This window comes from Mandrillus leucophaeus, unplaced genomic scaffold (genome assembly GCF_000951045.1).
Source record: "Mandrillus leucophaeus isolate KB7577 unplaced genomic scaffold, Mleu.le_1.0 Scaffold109, whole genome shotgun sequence".
Lineage (NCBI taxonomy): Eukaryota > Metazoa > Chordata > Mammalia > Primates > Cercopithecidae > Mandrillus > Mandrillus leucophaeus.
Genome location: NW_012099098.1, coordinates 1,364,031 through 1,381,102, shown reverse-complemented (window position 1 = coordinate 1,381,102; position 17,072 = coordinate 1,364,031). Strand labels below are relative to the sequence as shown.

Here is a 17,072-nt window from a genome sequence, read left to right as displayed (position 1 = left end):
GAGGCCCAGGCGGGTGGATCACGAGGTCAGGAGATCGAGACCATCCTGGCTAACATGGTGAAACCCCGTCTCTACTAAAAATACAAAAAACTAGCTGGGTGTGGTGGCAGGCGCCTGTAGTCCCAGCTACTTGGGACGCTGAGGCGGGAGAATGGCGTGAACCCGGGAGGCGGAGCTTGCAGTGAGCCGAGATCGCGCCACTGCACTCCAACCTGGGAGACACAGCGAGACTCCGTCTCAAAAAATAAATAAATAAATAAATTAATTAATTAATTAAAAAATCAGTTTTAAGTATCTGTTTTATTTTATTTGCATGTGAACTATGGATTTTCTACCAATTCTGGAATATTAACGTTTCAGAATTTTATTTCCCAGGTATAACCTAAGAAAAGAAAAAAACAGAGGGACAGAAAAACTGGAAGAGGGAAAGAAAAAAGAATTGCATGGCGCCTGGGCGCCGTGGCTCACATCTGTAATCCCAGCACTTTGGGAGACTGAGGCAGGAGGATCTCTTGAGCCCAGGAGTTTGAGACCAGCCTGGGCAACATAGCAAGACCCTGTCTCTAAAGAAAAAAAAAAAATGTTTTAATTATCCAAGTGTGATGGTGCCTGCCTATAGTCCCAGCTACTCGGGAGGCTGAGGCGGGAGGATTGCTCAAGTCCAGGAGGTCAAGGCTACAGTAAACTGTGATCACACCAGTGTACTCCAGCCTGAGACACAGAGCATGATGTTGTCTCAGAAAAAGAAAAAATTGCATGGAGGAAAGATCGGGAAGATTATACCCTAATAGGACTCGGCAATACCCTCCCTTTCTATCTTCTATCATTTGTATTGTTTTATGATAAAAAAATCTAAAAACAGAAACCAATTTTTAAAAAATATTTTAAAATATTTTGTAGCTTGTGACATTTAGGAATAAAATTAAAATGAAAATATTTTGGTTAAAGAAAAAATTCCAGCCAGGTGCGGTGGCTCATGTTTGTAATCCCAGCACTTTCGGAGGCCGAAGGCAGAACACTTGAGGCCAGGAGTGTGAGATCACCCTGGCCATCAAAGTGAAACCCCACCTCTACTAAAAATATAAAAATTAGCTGGGTATAGTAGTGCACGCTTGTAATCCTAGTCGCTTGAACCTGGGGGGCAGAGGTTACAGTGAGCTGAGATCGCACCACTGCACTCCAGTCTGGGCAACAGAGCAAGACTCCGTCTAAAGAGGAAAGGAAAGAAGGGAAAGGAAGGGAAGAGGGGAGGGGAAGAGGGAAGGGAAGAGGGGAAGGGAAGAGGGGAAGGGAAGAAGGGAAGGGAAGAAGGGAAAAAGGGAAGAAGGGAAGAAGGGAAGAAGGGAAAAAGGGAAGAAGGGAAGAAGGGAAGGAAGAGGGGAAGGGAAGAGGGGAAGGGAAGAGGGGAAGGGAAGAAGGGAAGAAGGGAAGGGAAGGGAAGAGGGGAAGGGAAGATAGGGAAGAAGGGAAGGGGAGGGAAGAAGGAAAGGGAAGAAGAGAAGGGAGGGGAGGGGAGGGGAGGGGAGGAAAAAAATTCCAGGACTTGAAAACAAGCTGGCATGGGGGTTGCAGGGGATGTACCAGGGCCTCCTCACTCTGAAGTTCACATGTGGACCCACCAGTCAGCACGTAGTGGGATTGGGGATTGTCCCAGGGGGCCTGGCTGGTGGGGCATCCGCAGGAAACAAATGGATGCAGGAAACAGCTGGACGGGAAGCCCAGAGAGGAGCGGCTGCCATTCATAGGTTTGCAGCTGGTGGGAGGCGCCCCCTCCCAAGGAGGGGTGGGGGTAGGGCCCTCTGCACAGAGGTGAGGAAGCACTAGCCTCACTGAGGTACCCAGGAGAGGGGTGCAGGTGCAGATGGAGGTGCAGGAAGGCCTCAAACGCCACACAAGGCTGTAAGTTTGGAGCTGGCCAGTGAACAGGGAGCCAGTGACGGTTTCAGGGCAAAGAGGGCTGTGATGAGGGAGGCTTCAGGAAGCTCACTTTAGCAATGAGTGGGCCAGTCTCCACTGGGTCCCACTGAGGGGGTGAGAGATTGAGGAGTTGGGGACTAGGCCCACCAGAGTCCCACCTCCTGATGCTCCACTGAACTTCCCCCTGGGGAACCAACCCCCTCTTGACACCCCTCCTACTGACCTCTTCCTCCCCCGGGGACAGAGAGAAGAGCCACAGCATTCTGGGAGGAATTCTACCTCGAAACCTCTGCCAGGGCTGGGTGCGGTGGCTCATGCCTGTAATCGCAGCACTTTGGGAGGCCGAGGCAGGTGGATCATTTGAGGCCAGGAGTTCAAGACCAACCTGGGCAACATGCTGAAACCCCGTCTCTACTAAAAATACAAAAATTTGCCAGGCATGGTGGCAAGCGCCTGTAGTCCCAGCTACTTGGGAGGCTGAGGCAGCAGAATCGCTTGAACCTGGGAGGTGGAGGTTGCAGTGAGCCTAGATTGTGCCATTGCACTGCAGCCTGGGTGACAGAGCGAGTCTCTGTCTCAAAAAAAAAAAAAAAAAAAAAAACCTCTTCCTGGACCCAGGTTCCCAGAAGCCTTTGCATGGGGTTGGATGGGTGCCATATTCCCATATCCCCATGCCCATGCACGGCTTTCTGTTCCCCATGTAGACTTTACATGGAGTCCCATTCTTTCTAGCACCCCCCGGCCCCACTGCCACTGTTACTGTGTCTGGTCAGCCCCTGGGCCCTGGGCCATGCTACCTGTCAGCCTCCTGCCCATTCTGCTGTGGTCCCATTTGACTTCTCTAAGCAAGACAAGAAAGATCAAGGCTCTTGCCCCCTCAGACTGACATTTACAGCCTTGCCTTGTGCCATCTGGCCCCAGGCAGTCTCATCTCTCACTGCTCCCTCCTGCTGTAGCCTCACTGCCTACTGGGTGAAGCTGGGGATCCCACCATGAAGCTTCTCTGTGGGCCACTCCTCCCACCAGACACTCCTGCCCTCATCAACTGTCCCTAATACAGTGCGCAGCATACGGCTGCTTATTGGCTACGTGAATTGAGAGGCAGACGCAAGGTGCCATTCATGCCTTCCAGCCCCAATCGCCACCATCCTGGCTGGCCCAGTGCCCAGAAGGGTTCTCTTTCCTGTCCCCAGCAGCTCAGGAGCCCTGGGAGATCCCAGTAGGCTGCCTGCCGGTGTCTTACACAGTCACTCTTTGTTAGGCCTCGCCCCTGAGGGCATCTTATCTGCCCAAACAGTTTGTAATCTCTGGAGTCACAGACCCCTGCCTCCTGCCAACCTGGAGTACACAGCCCTTTTGCAGAGAGGCTGGTGGCAACTCGGAGACTACCACTCACCACACCCCTGCCAGCGTTACAGCCCGCCAGGCTCCCTCCTGCTGGGTTTGGCAGGAAATCGCAGCTCCCAGTCATCAGGTCCCCAGACCCTTAAGGAGCTGAGAGACCTCTGGCTCTGTGGCCTGGGCTGTCTTTCCCCCACCCCTTCTGCACTCACTGCTCAAACTCTTCTCCCAGCTTCTGTGCGAATTCTTCCTAGTGCACCATGGGGCTCCTCCCTCCCTGGAACCTGAGCTCCTTGAAGGCGGTGTCTGGTCTCCTTTTGCCCTTGAAGGAATTGGGGCTCTCAGAGGCGAAATGACTTGCCCAAGGTCACACAGGCAGGGTGAGGTGGGGACAGGAAAAGCCAGATGGGCCTGGCTCCACACGCCCCCACCATCCCCAGAGTCCCCAGGCCTCCACTCTAGATGCAAAATACACACCTCACTGGCCACTGGCTCTGCAAAAGCTGAGGATCGCTTTACTGGAATCCCCCAACCGGAAGACGCAGTCCTGAGGCCGCGTGCAGTGCTGGGCCAGAAGGCTGTGCTCGACCCAGAAGACACAGGACACACGAAGCCGGAGCGTAGGTGTGTTTATTCCTGTACAAATCATTACAAAACCAAGTCTGAGGCAGTCGCCGCCCCCACCTATCACCCCAGTGTGCAATGGCTAGCCGCTGGCCTCCTCCATCTGGTCCCCCCGGCCTCACAGCCTCCTCCTGAAGCCCTTCCCTTCCAGGCTCCAGAAGAACAAGAGACAAACACAACCCACTGAGGGCCAGCTTTAATAAAGTGCCTGATAACAGAGCCGGGGGACAGAACCCAGGCGACACAGCTCCCGGCAGTCATCCCAGGATGACAGGGGGTCGGGGGAGACCCTCGGAAGCCCCCAGTGGCTCCAGACAAAGGAGCAGTCCCAAAGGCACCTCCAACAGTTGGAAAACCTCCCTGCTAGAGGGCAGAAAAGCAGTCCTGGCCCTTAAAGAGCCAAGCTAATGGCAGCTGGCTGAGGGGCTAAGAAAACAGCTTAAGGTTTGTCCCATTCCCTTCAGAGTCCCCCAACCCTAGAGGAGTTTGCGCAAAAATACCCTAAAGTTTTCCAGGAGGTGGGGAGGTCACCCCAGACCCCCCAAAGAGCTGAGCCTCCCAGCAAGGGATAGTGTGGCTGGGGGGGTCCAGATGGGGAGGGCAGACCCGAGGGCACTTGTAGGGGAGGTGGCAAGGGTCTCAGACTCCGCACTGGAAACTGGCGTGGGCAGAAGGGTGCCCACAGAGGGGGAAGGGTTTGTCCAAGGTCGCTCAGGGCAGAGCCAAGACCTGGACGCCAGCCTCCCACCTCTGGGACCTCCCCACCGCCCCCACAACCTCCACAACCCCAAAAATTATCTGGCCAGGCCTCCAGACAGCTTCTACCCCCACACAATCTCTCTTTCTGGTGCTAGAAATTGAGGGGACAACACCAAGTTCCCAGCTCCTTGGGACAGGACCTCATTATCCCAGCAGAGTGGGGAGTGACTGGGGGGTCCATTCCCGAGGCTCTGAACCAAGGCCTCATGGGGAAGGATATGTCCTTGGCCTCAGATTGACTCAGAAATACCCCTCTACCCTGATTGACTGTGCGCAGACCCTGACTGCACAAGAAAGACACCCCTGATTAATCACATAGACTTCCAAATCCCTGATTGGCCAACAGATTCCCCAGGTCCTGATTGGCTGGAGGATACATCCTCCTCAAGGCCCTGATTGGCTGGGAGACACTCCGGCGAGCTTTGATTGACCAGAAGGTGGTCCCTATCCCAGCGGCTGGGCGGAGGCTGCTTCTCCCCTGACCCTCCTGAGGTCCCACAGGCTGGGTGGCTTAGGTCCAGGAGGGGTGGGAGAAGGTGATGCCATACAGCTGGGCCCACGACGAGAAGACCCTTTTCTCGGTGATAAAGCGGTGGTGGTTGCCCTTGCGGCTGTGCTCATTCTGGATGTAGGTGACACATTCGTCCGGCCCCTTGGGCTCGTAGTAGTGGTAGGGCATGCGCTGGAGGCGGGGCCGCTGGCTGGGACAGAACAGATGGGAGTCATCAGGACAGGGTGGGCGCTGGCAGGGTCCTTGCCCTTTCAGCCCCTCGCCTGCCATAGGACCTCAATAAGAGAAATCCCCACACCTCCTGGGGCCTCGGTTTCCCCATCCGTAAAATGGGTGCAGGGTGGACTAGGTTTGTAACCACCAAACTTTTTTTTTTTTTTTTAAATGCAGTGGCACTTTTTCCTTTCCCCAAGAGGGCGGCAGTGTAGAGCAGTGGTGAGGGCTGTGGGCACTGGAGCCTGGTCCCTCTTCCTGCTGTTTGGAGGACCTCTGGCTACTCATAAAACATACTCCTCAGTTTTTCTCATTTAATAAATGGGAAGAATAACAGTTCTTATCCCATAAGGTTGCTGTGAGGAGTAAGTGAGAGACTACATGTAGCCATGCTTGGTACCTGGTCGGTACTCAGTAAAGTATAGCTGTCCCCTAGTGGGCTTTTCATATATAATGCTACTACTAATAGTTATTATTAATAAATAAACTCTGGCTGAACTTGGAGTGGAGGCCCCTGAGGAGGCAGAAGAAGTCTAGATCTCTGCAGAACAGTTTGAAAACAATGAAGCAGAGGCCCTCAAAGGCACCTTCAGCCAAGGTTTCCAGCCCTCCCAGCTCCATCCTGCGGCCAGTGCCTGAGTGTTGTCCTGGGAGAGCGCTGGCAAGGAGGGCTCACCTGCAGTAGTTTGGGGGGACCATGCCATATACGTGCACGTGGTCACACAACTCCACCGCAATCACCATGGTAAACCAGCCTGTGCTCAACCACGAATGAGACTTCTCCCTGGGGATGAATAGGGGTCATGATGAGGGTGCATGCAGGCAGAGATGGGAGCAGGTGATCCAGGGTCACCCACGTGGAGTTCCCTGGAACTCCTCCCATCCATCCATTGGGGCCCCACCCCCACTTTGGTTACCCCAAGTCCAGCCTCGTGTGGGAGCATGGCGTGTGGCAGAGGGCTGTCCAGGCAGAGGTGAGGGGTGTGGAGGGAGCTCCTTTGAGGGGAAGAACAGGAACAGGGCATGCTGAAAATGAACTGTCTCCTGGGGAGCCGGGTCACAGTTGGGCAGGCTGAGTGACTATGATGATAGAGCATGCTGAAAACAGCTGTGCGCATGCTAGAAGCAGACTCCTAAGGGGAGACTAATCAGATACGTTCATGCTGGAGTGACTGCAGTTCAGAGCTAGGCCAGAAGGAGTAGCCCAGAACCAAGAGCTGTGCTCACACTACAGTGGCCACCAGCCATGTGTGATTGAGATGGGCTGTCTGTATAAATACACACTGCATTTCTTAGGTAGTATGGAAAAAAGAAGGGAGGCCAGGCGTGGTGGCTCATACTTGTGATCCCAGGACTTCAAGACCAGCCTGGGGAACATAGTGAGACCTCATCTCTACAGAAAATTAAAACTCAGCCAGGTGCGGTGGCTCATGCCTGTACTCCTAGCACTTTGGGAGGCTGAGGTGGGTGGATCACCTGAGGTCAGTAATTCGAGATCAGCCTGGCCAACATGGCGAAACCCTGTCTCTACTAAAAATACAAAAATTAGCCAGGCATGGTGGCACGTGCTTGTAGTCACAGCTACATGGGAGACTGAGGCAGGAGAATTGCCTGAATCCAGGAGGTGGAGGTTGCAGTGAGCCGAGACTGCACCACTACACTCTAGCCTGGGCAACAGAGTGAGACTCCATCTAAAAAAAAAAAAAAAAATAGGCTGGGCGCAGTGGCTCACGCCTGTAATCCCAACACTTTGGGAGGCCGAGGCGGGTGGATCACAAGGTCAGGAGTTCAAGACCAGCCTGACCAACATGGTGAAATCCTGTCTCTATCAAAAATACAAAATTAGCAGGGCATAGTGGCACGTGCCTGTAATCCCAGCTACACAGGAGGCTGAGGCAGGAGAATTGCTTGAACCTGGAAGGCAAAGGTTGCAGTGAACAGAGATTGTGCCATTGCACTCAAGCCTGGGCAACAGAGTGAGACTCTGTAAAAAAAAAAAAAAAAAAAAAATTTATATATATGTAAAATTAGCCAGGTGTAGTGGCACGTGCCTGTGGTCTCAGCTACCTGGGAGGCTGAGGTGGGAGGATTGTTTGAGCCTAGAAGGTTGAGGCTGCAGTGATCTGTGATCATACCACTGCACTCCAGCCTGGCTGAGAGAGTGAGACTTTATCTCAAAAACAAAAACAAAATCCTCTGGCAAAACTGACAAAGAAAAAGAGAGAGGACAGAAATCACCAATATCAGGAATAAAAGAGAGAAAATCACCACCATAGACCCTATAGACATTAAAAGGATAATAAGAAAATTCCACAACCACATCCAGACATTTGACAACTTAGATAGAATGAGCCAATTCCCTAAAACCCATAAATGACCATAATTTACTCAAGATGAAATAGATAACCTGAATATCCTATAATAAAGAAATTGAATTCACAGTTTAAAATCTTCTGAAAAAGAACTCTCTAGGCCAAGATACTGTCGCTGGCAAATTCTACCAAACACTTAAAGAGAAGCACAATTCTACACAGTCTCTTCCAGAAAATAGAAAAAGGAACATTTCCCAATTCATTTTCTGAGGCCAGCATGACCCTGATACCAAAATCAAGCAAAAACAGCACCAAAAAACCCTACAGACCAATACCTCTCATGAACACAAACACAAAAATCTCTGATGGATATGATTTGCTAATATTTTGTATATATATAAATACATCCCTTGGCCAGGTGTAGTGGCTCACGCCTGTAATCTCAACACTTTGGGAAGCTGAGGCAGTTGGATCACCTGAGGTCAGGAGTTCGAGACCAGCCTGGCCAACATAGTGAACTCTCGTCTCTACTAAAAAAATACAAAAATTAGCCAGGCGTGGTGGGCGCGTACCTGCAGTCCCAGCTACTTGGGAGGCTGAGGCAGGAGAATCGCTTGAACCCAGGAGGCGGAGGTTACAGTGAGCCGAGATCACGCCACTGCACTCCAGCCTGGGCCACAGAATAAGACTTCGTCTCAAAAAATAAATAAAATAAAAAATAAATACATACATCTCAAAGAAGTGATGTTTATTCCAGAAGTGCAGAGCCGATTCAATATTCAAAAATCTTAGCCTGAGCAACACAGCAAAACTCCGTCTCTACTAAAAATACAAAAATTACAGGCATAGTGTTGCATGCCTGTACTCCCAGCTACTAGGGAGGTTGATGTGGGAGGATCACTTGAGCCTGATAGGTGGAAGCTGCAGTGAGCCATGATCATGCCACTGCATTCCAGCCTGGGCCTCAGAGGGATACCCTGTCTCAAATAAAACAAAAACAAAAATAAAAACAAAACAGTCAATATAATCCACCATATTAATAGTCTTAAAAAAAAAACTTGATCATATAAATTGCTGCAGAAAAACATTTCATAAAATTCAATATCTTGTAATAATAAAAATTCTCAGGAAACTAGTAAGAGAAGGGAATTTCATCAGCCTGATAAAGGGTAGCTACAAAAAACCTACAGCTACCCCGATCAAAGTAGCTACAAAAAACCTACGGAATCGCTTGAACCCGGGAGGTGGAGGTGCAGTGAGCCAATCAATTTCTCTTTTTTTTTCTTTTTTGAGACAGAGTCTTGCCTTGTTGCCCAGGCTGGAGTGCAATGGCGCGATCTCAGCTCACTGAAATCTCCACTCCCGGGTTCAAGCAATTCTCTTGCCTCAGCCTTCCGAGTAGCTGGGATTACAGGCACGCGCCACCATTCCCAGCCACAAAAATCAATTTCTTTTTTTTTTTTTTTGAGATGGAGTCTTGCTCTGTCGCCCAGGCTGGAGTGCAGTGGCGCGATCTCGGCTCACTGCGAGCTCTGCCTCCTGGGTTCCCGCCATTCTCCTGCCTCAGCCTCCTGAGTAGCTGGGACTACAGCCAACCACCACCTCGCCCGGCTAATTTTTTGTATTTTTAGTAGAGACAGGGTTTCACCGTGTTAGCCAGGATGGTCTCGATCTCCTAACCTCGTGATCCACCCGCCTCAGCCTCTCAAAGTGCTGGAATTACAGGCGTGAGCCACCGCGCCCGGCTGCACAAAAATCAATTTCTATATGCCATTTCTATATATTAACAATTAATATTTGGGAACAAAAAAATATTAATACCATTTATAATAGCTCCAAAATTGTTTTAATATCTAGGTATACATCTAACAAAATATGTACAGGAGCTATATGTTGAACATATTGGGTTAAAAGAATATATTAAAGTTGCTTTTACTGCTTTTTCTTAAAGAGATGTAAGATGTAGTCTCATTCTGTCACCCAGGCTGGAGTACAGTGGTACCATCGTGGCTCACTGCAGCCTTGACCTCCTAGGCTCAAGTGATCCTCCTGCCTCAGCCTCCTGATTAGCTAGGACTACAGGTACAAGCCACTGTACACAGCTATTCACTAATTTTTCACTGTGATTACTATGAAAATAAATTACATATGTGACTCACATAGATTTCTATTGGGCAGCACTGGCCTAGCTTTCCTAGGGAGATTAGTCACAGCAGGGCATGCTGGGAGTGATATATACCTGGAACACAGCATGCCAGGAGCAACTGTGTGCTTAAGGCAAGACATGCCGGGAACAGTCAAGACTTTACATTGGGTACACTATGGGGAGCTTCTCTTAGAAAGATGCTAGGAATGACTGTGCAACCTCAGAGCAGAGCATGCTGGGTGGGAGCCCCTGTGCCCTCAGAGTAAGGTATGCCACGAGGAAGCCCTCTTGGACAAACCAGGCCATGCAGAGCATGTTGGAAAGGACCCATGTGAACGGCTGGACATGAGGAGAACTCTCCTAGGAGGCCCAACCAGAGGACAGCAGGACTGGACTACCCCTCAGAGCAGTGTATGCTGGGAGCAACAGGCCCTCTGGATGGGGCATGCTAAGAAGGAGCACAGGGCTGGACAGAGGGGGCAGGCGGGAGGCTGGTACCTGTCCTTGCCCGTCTCACCCCGGAAGAGGTCGTCAAATTGCTGCATGCGGCCGGGAGAGACGGCATATGCTTCCATGTTGGGGAACACCAGGCCCGCCCGCTGGATCACACGCACGAGGCTGCCCTGGGGCTTCTGCATTTTGCTCGGGGGCCCCCAGAAGATGAACACGGTTTCAGGGGTCCGGTTGACAAACTCCTGGGGCCTCCTCAGCACCCGGAACACACTGGAATGGGCCACGACGCGGTAGGTGGTCTTGTTGCCCACATCAGCTGAGTAGCCAGTGGTGGGCGCATCGTTCATGCGGATTGTACACTCAGCCCGCTCGATCTCAGGGCCCAGCTTGGTGCCCAGCAGGTGGCTGGAGCTGCTGACAATCACACACTGGTGGCACCGAGAGGGCAGCGTCTGGGGGACAAGGAAAGTCAACATTATCACGGCCACTCTGTCCTGGTCCCTGTGCTCCATACATCCAGGCCTCCAGGACCCAGGAATTGTTATGCCCATTTTAAAGAAAGGGAAACGGAGGCCCGTTCATTCAACATTCAACACACATTGATAGCAAGCTGGTTAATGGCCAAGTCCTGGGGCAGAGCAAGGAGCAAAACAGATCAGGCTTCTGCCTTCAAGAAACAGGTGGAGAGACAGGTAAGAATGCACATAATACATGCCAGGAAAAAAAAAAGAAAACAGTGGCAAATGGCTAGGCACGGTGGCTCATGCCTGTAATCCCAGCACTTTGGGAGGCCGAGGCAGGCAGATCACTTGAGGTCAGGAGTTTGAGACCAGCCTGGCCAATATGGTGAAACCTCATCTCTACCAAAAAATACAAAAATTAGCTAGGCGTAGTAGTGCCTGTAATCCCAGCTACTTGGGAGGCTGAGGCAGGAGAATCGCTTCAACCTGGGAGGCAGACGTTGCGGTGAGTCGAGATCACGCCACTGCACTCCAGCCTGGGCAACAAGAGTGAAATTCGGTCTCAAAAAAAAAAAAGAATCTAATTTGGGAGAGGAATCTAACATAACTGACTCCATCCTGTTTCTGACCTCACAATCTAACCACCCTTGCTCATTCCTATCCATAGACTAAACTAACCATGAGAGGAATTTATTTTATAGTTTAACTCTAAAGCAAAGATGATAACAGCCCCTTCTCATAACTGAACTCTACCTTGTTTGGGAACTAAAAATGCCTTTGTGAAGTTAATAAAAGGCCACAAGGTAACAACTGAGATAGAGGCCTGGACTCTGCTAGGATACAGGTATAGTAAAAATCATTTGCTTTACTTATTTTCCTTTTCCTTTGTCCTATATGCATGATTGCCTCCATATAGTCAGTTCGATAGAAGGTGGTCAGTAATAATTGATTATCTCACCCCCCGCATATCTTTCTGTCAAGCTGTAGGCATAAACTATAACCAGTCATTATCTCTTAGCTTGCTTTTCTGCTAAGATATAGCTATAGTTGAATTATAACCAGTCATTGTTTCTTAATTTGCTTTTTAAAATATAGATAACATCATTGTTGTTTTTAACATAGATAACATTGTTATTGTAAAACCTGAGTGTTTGAGGGTTTTTTTTTTTTTTTTTTTGAGACGGAGTTTCACTCTTGTTGCCCAGGCTGGAGTGCAATGGCACAGTCTCGGCTCACTGCAACCTCTGCCTCCTGGGTTCAAGCAATTCTCCTGTCTTAGCCTCCCGAGTAGCTGGGATTACAGGCATGTACCACCACACCTGGCTAATGTTGTATTTTTAGTAGAGACGGGTTTCTCCATGTTGGTCAGGCTGGTCTTGAACTCCTGACCTCAGGTGATCTGCCTGCCTCAGCCTCCCAAAGTGCTGGGATTACAGGCATGAGCCACTGAGCCCGCCCTGAGATATTTTTCAGACCTTTCAATCTGGTAGACCAATGGATGCCAACCAGACCAGTGACCCATGGCCCCCACCCAGGAACTGACTCAGTGGGTGAAGACAGTTTCAACACCCCTATGATTTCATCCCCAACCATTCTCTAGTTCCCCTGCCTGCCAAACTATCCTTAAAAAAACCCTAGCTTCCAAATTCTGGGGGAGGCACATTTGAGAAATAATCCCTTGTCTCCTCACTTGGCTGGCCCTGCGATTGTTAAACTCTTTCTCTGCTGCAACACCTGCAGTCTCAGTGTATTGGTTTTTTCTGGGCAGCAGGCAAGAAGAATCCATCCAGCTGTAACAGAAACGCCTCTCTGAGCTGAGATATGAAGAATGAAGAAGGACCACCTAGGGAAACATATTCAAGGCAGGAGAAACAGCCAGCACAAAGGCTCCAATGTGGAAATAAAGGTGGTACGTTGAAAACCAAAAGAAGGCTATTCAATTGGGTCAGAGTCAACAAGTGGGAGAACAGAAGGTCACAAAGTGGAGAAGTGCAGTGCCAGGATTTGAACCCAAGTCTATGTCACCACAGATCCCCAGCTCTCCAAAGTGGACATCTTCCAAAAAGCACCCACGACATTTCCACCGCACCCAGAAACAAGAACCACCTTGTTATTAAGGAAGGTATGAAAGTCACTCTGGGGCTGTTTCTCCATGGCTGAAATGAATGGGTTGGAACCACATGCTCTCTGGGGCCTATTTTTTGCCCATGGAATTCCCATTCACCCTTTAAGGCTAAGCTCAAATGCCACCTCCCCCAAGGCAGCCTTCCCTGAGCCCTTACTCCAAGATCCAGCAACACATCCCACGTACCTCGACTGGCGCTTCCACTTTTCTGAGTGCTAGTTTTTTTGGCTTCCCCTGTGATGCTGGAAGCACTGCAAGCCAGGCTCTGCCTCTCCTTTCCACATCACCCACACTCAAGCTGTCCCATTTTTATTCCTCTTTCAAGGGTTCTTAGGGTAGAGAAAGACTCACTTAGGTGTTAACCTGTCTCCAAACACCTGCTAATGTGCCCCTTCCTAGTGAGGGTATGTCCAGATCCTGGGCTCTACACTCTGCATGCAAAGGCCCTGAAGAAAATATAGGAGGGTCAGTGAGGAAGGAGAAAGAGGTACTACAGGGTGAACCCCAGAAATACAACCTGAATTTCATTGCTACCCAAGGCCAACAGAAGTCTCCAGGAATGACTTGGGCCTCTCTCTGCAGCTGTAACTTAGCAGGGGGTAGGAAAATACCATCCTCTTCCTTCCCTCACTCTGTAGCCTTAGACAAATGACTTCACCTCTCTGAGCCTTGGCTACTCCATCTCACCAAGGGAGATAATAATGCTGCCCTCACAGGGTTTGTCTGAGGAAGATTACTGGTGATCAAAGTGCCTGGCACATACAGGCACTTGATAAAGGGCAGCTGGTATTATTAATGCTTTTGTGTTGTCAGATGTCCCAGTGTTCTGCTCCCAAGCCTGTGTGGGCTCCCCAGCAGAGACAGAGAGCAGTGAAAAGAGAAGCACATTTTCCAAAGGATTCTGATTCAGGAGATGGTAGGATATTAGCAATAAGGGTGGGGACTTGGAGAGAACTGAGGCCCAGACAGTGGGCAGTGCCCTTATCCAAGGTCACACAGCAAGCAGAGAGCTGAAATCACCAGAGGGAGGGCCTTGACTCCCAGGGTCCACCTTTCCTTTAGGAAAGAAGAGGTGGAGGGAGTGGTGATGCTGGGCAGTGGAAGGGAGCTCCCAGGGAGCTCCCCAAAGTGGCTGAGCTACCTTGTTGCCGAGAATGGGGACATAGCCGTCGGTGATGCTCCACTTCTTGAGGTTGACAGGTCGGCGGCTACGGCCCCGCAGGGAGCCATAATGGAAGACCTCATTGGCACTGTTGGAGCTGTAGAGGATGAGGATGGTGATGAGGGCAAAGAGGATCACGAACACTGCTGACCGCTGCTCCTGGAGAGAGGAGAGGCCAGTGAGGGCTCAGCTGCCGAGCAGGCTCAGCACCCACCTCCTTGCCACCTACTGTGCCTGGTTAACTCCTGCTTTTTGTTGCAGACCAGTTCTGGCACTACATCCTCCAGGAAGGCCTCCTTCAGCCGCCTCAGTCTCCCCATCACAACACTGATCACACTGCATTCAAACTCCCATCCCTCCAATGAGACCGTGAGCTCTGGGACTGGGCTGGCCTTGCTCTCCACTGTATCCCAGATCCCAGGGCACGGCCTGGAAGATGGAAGGTTCTCAGGGAGGGTTTGCTGGACTGGATTGAATACGTCAGGATTCCTTACAGCTGCTGCTAAGAGGATGTCTAGAGACAGGTGGGGCATCTGAGTGAGAGGGTCTAGGTCTTCCCCCAGCAGTAGCTCTCCAATGTACTGCCTCTAGCTCCAAGTTTATCCTTTTTGTCTGCTCTGTGGAAATGGATCTGAGCCCTTTTAATGTTTTCCCTTGTCAGTTAGCTGCATATTAAGCTTTGTGAGTAGAGGGTGCTGGTCAGACACTGCAGGAGGAAAAGCATTTGCTTCTTGGTTCTGGTAGGCTTTCTAGGGAGGGTCCTTCAGTGCACACGGCCTCTCCAGTAAGGGCATCTTACCCACTGCCCAGAGGCCAGCAGTGCCAGCAAGTCAGGCACATTGCCTCTGGCTCGTGCTGTGATCACAGCTTCTCCAAAGTCCAGCTCCTACAGTGCACTCAACCACCTGCAGCACCTGCAGGCTGGCGGCTTCCCCTCCCCAGGCCAGTTCTGTACTGGAGCCATCCAGTAGGCCACAGCTGGGCCTTTTTCTGCAAGGCCTGGATCTCAGTCTTTATGGGGGCAGGGGTGCTCCTTATATTAATATCTGCTATTGCTGTATTCCTCAGAATTCTAATCCCTTGTTACTCCAGTGTCCTATTATAGCCAATAATTTGTTGCATTCAACTTTCCTGTTTAATCACTGTGTAGTTTCTTTCTCCTGATTAGACTCAAATTAATACAACCACCCCATCCCATTTCCAAACCTCAGGCACCACCAAGGCTGCAGTGGATCCTAAGGAAGGGGCATGCAGGGCCAGCCATGTAGTAAGTGCTTAGGAAAGCATGAATGAATGAAAGAACAATGGGGAACCCTGACATGCTCAGGGTCATGCTCGAGCTGTATCACCTTTGATCAGTGCACCCTCGCCCCATTTCCTGCTCACCTCCACCTGCCCACCCCTCTTTCCTGCACAGCACTCCACAGTCACCTCGGCTAGTCCTGACCATCACAGACAGACTGTCAGGCCTGGGAGGGCAAAACTGACCCTGGGTCCAGGAACAGGCAGGAGCTTGCCCTAAGCCACTTAGAAGATCAGTGGCCAAAGCAGGGCTTAAACCTGGGTCTCCCAGGCATGGGTGGCTTCTTGAGGGGAAGAAGAGACTCACGGTAGCTGGGGTCTGGGACAGGTCCAAAGGAACCCGTTCCATGGAGGGAAGTGAGAGGCTCAATGGGGTTAAGAAATGAAGGGAGACTTACTTTGTTGCTACTCATTTCTCTCCGGCGTCTGCTGAAGGGTAGGTGTCGGCGTCCTGTAGGTGGCCCTGGGGGCAGGGATGTGGGTTCACACCTGCAAGCCACCAGAAAGGGTTATCATGGCTTCAATGTCCTCCTTGGGGTCCAGCAAGCCAAAGGCTACACCTTCTCTGCCCCCCACTAGTTCTTCTACGCACCCAGAACTTTAAGGCTCAGGACTGTATCCATTTTGCAGATGGAGACACTGAGGGCCGGAAAGGTCAGGAATCTGCCTGAGGTCATACAGCCTGGTGGCAGCAGAGCCCTGCCTATTCTCTTTGAGCAGGGGCCTTCCCACACCAAGGCAGCTGGCAGGGCCAAGGCTGGCTCCCCTGCTGGAGGACCTGACCTCCACGTGGGCAGCAGGATCCCCATTCACACCCTGCTCTAAATTCTGCCTTGGGCCCCTGTGGCGTCAGAATAAAACAATACCTCTTGTAGGCCCCCAAACTCCTCTGCTCTGACTGCCTCTCAGGTTGGCCTGGAACGCCCTCCCTCCTACGGCCTTCTGACTCCCACTCATCCTCCAAGCCTGGCATGGACCAGGAACTCCCCTAGGTCCTCCCGTCCCCCCAGGCTAACAGCTGCCTGCGGGGTACAGCCCACCCAGGTTCTCACTCAGTTTCCCCTGTGCCTCCACAGCCACGAATATGCAGGAATACTACTGAATGAACTAATGCATTAACAAGTAGGATCTCTCGGGGGCTAAGGGCACAGACTCAAGTCTGAGAGGCTCGGTTCGAGTCCAGGTTCGGTAGTCTCTGCCAGGGCTGACTCATCTGTCAAATGGCTGTGATCACAGTCTCAGGGGGTGGCTGGGGGGCCTCTGGAAGACCTGGCAGTGAGGAGGCCGGCCCAGTTCTGCTCCGCACACCCCAATCGCTCCCTCTCCCACCACCCAAAACTCAGCTCCTTTCCAGACTTCCACTTCCCCACCTGTGAAAGGGAAAATGTACTGTGTCCAGCCTACCTCCAGCAGACAGGCCAGGGGGCAGGGTGGGCAGGAGTGCAGAGGGGGGAAATTGGGGCTTAGGGGACCCTCCTCAGTTCCATCCCCTCCTCCAGGGGCCTCTCAGTTTCTGTCACTCTCTGAGCCCTTTGACCTAGCCGCTGTTTACTCCTACAGGGCCACCAGGAAGAGCCAGAGAACCTCGTGCCAGAGGAGGCTTGGCACACACACCTCCCTCCTGAATGGTTAGATCCTGGCCCCGCCCCCTCCCCAACCCCGCCCCCTCTCCATGGGAGCCCCCCTCATCCCAAGTTCGGTTTCAGGTTTCTCCAGCGCCGGCCCTTCACAGCCAGTCAGGGAGAC

At 51.4% G+C, this 17,072-nt stretch overlaps 2 protein-coding genes across 4 annotated transcripts in view; both read right to left on the bottom strand.

The window, feature by feature from the left end:
- The window catches only part of AK1 (adenylate kinase 1), a 20,969-nt gene extending 15,628 nt beyond the window's left edge, over window positions 1-5,341 (bottom strand). The window contains exons 1-2 of the mRNA XM_011988193.1: window positions 5,190-5,341; window positions 3,736-3,894 (exon numbers count right to left, since the gene is read on the bottom strand). The gene's annotated coding sequence lies outside the window, so the exon portion shown is untranslated. The remainder of the gene's footprint in view (window positions 1-3,735; window positions 3,895-5,189) is intronic.
- Window positions 3,872-17,072, bottom strand: part of ST6GALNAC6 (ST6 (alpha-N-acetyl-neuraminyl-2,3-beta-galactosyl-1,3)-N-acetylgalactosaminide alpha-2,6-sialyltransferase 6) — a 21,497-nt gene continuing 8,296 nt past the window's right edge. Inside the window, exons 1-6 of one of the 3 annotated variants that reach the window (XM_011988224.1) lie at window positions 16,731-16,903; window positions 15,725-15,815; window positions 14,004-14,183; window positions 10,322-10,728; window positions 6,042-6,149; window positions 3,872-5,342 (exon numbers count right to left, since the gene is read on the bottom strand). In XM_011988224.1, coding sequence (XP_011843614.1) covers window positions 5,153-5,342; window positions 6,042-6,149; window positions 10,322-10,728; window positions 14,004-14,183; window positions 15,725-15,739 — 900 coding nt within the window. In that variant the 5' untranslated portion in view covers window positions 15,740-15,815; window positions 16,731-16,903 and the 3' untranslated portion in view covers window positions 3,872-5,152. Of the gene's footprint in view, window positions 5,343-6,041; window positions 6,150-10,321; window positions 10,729-14,003; window positions 14,184-15,724; window positions 15,816-16,730; window positions 16,904-17,072 lie in introns of those variants that run through there. The other 2 variants (XM_011988214.1, XM_011988231.1) reach the window with 2 other exon arrangements.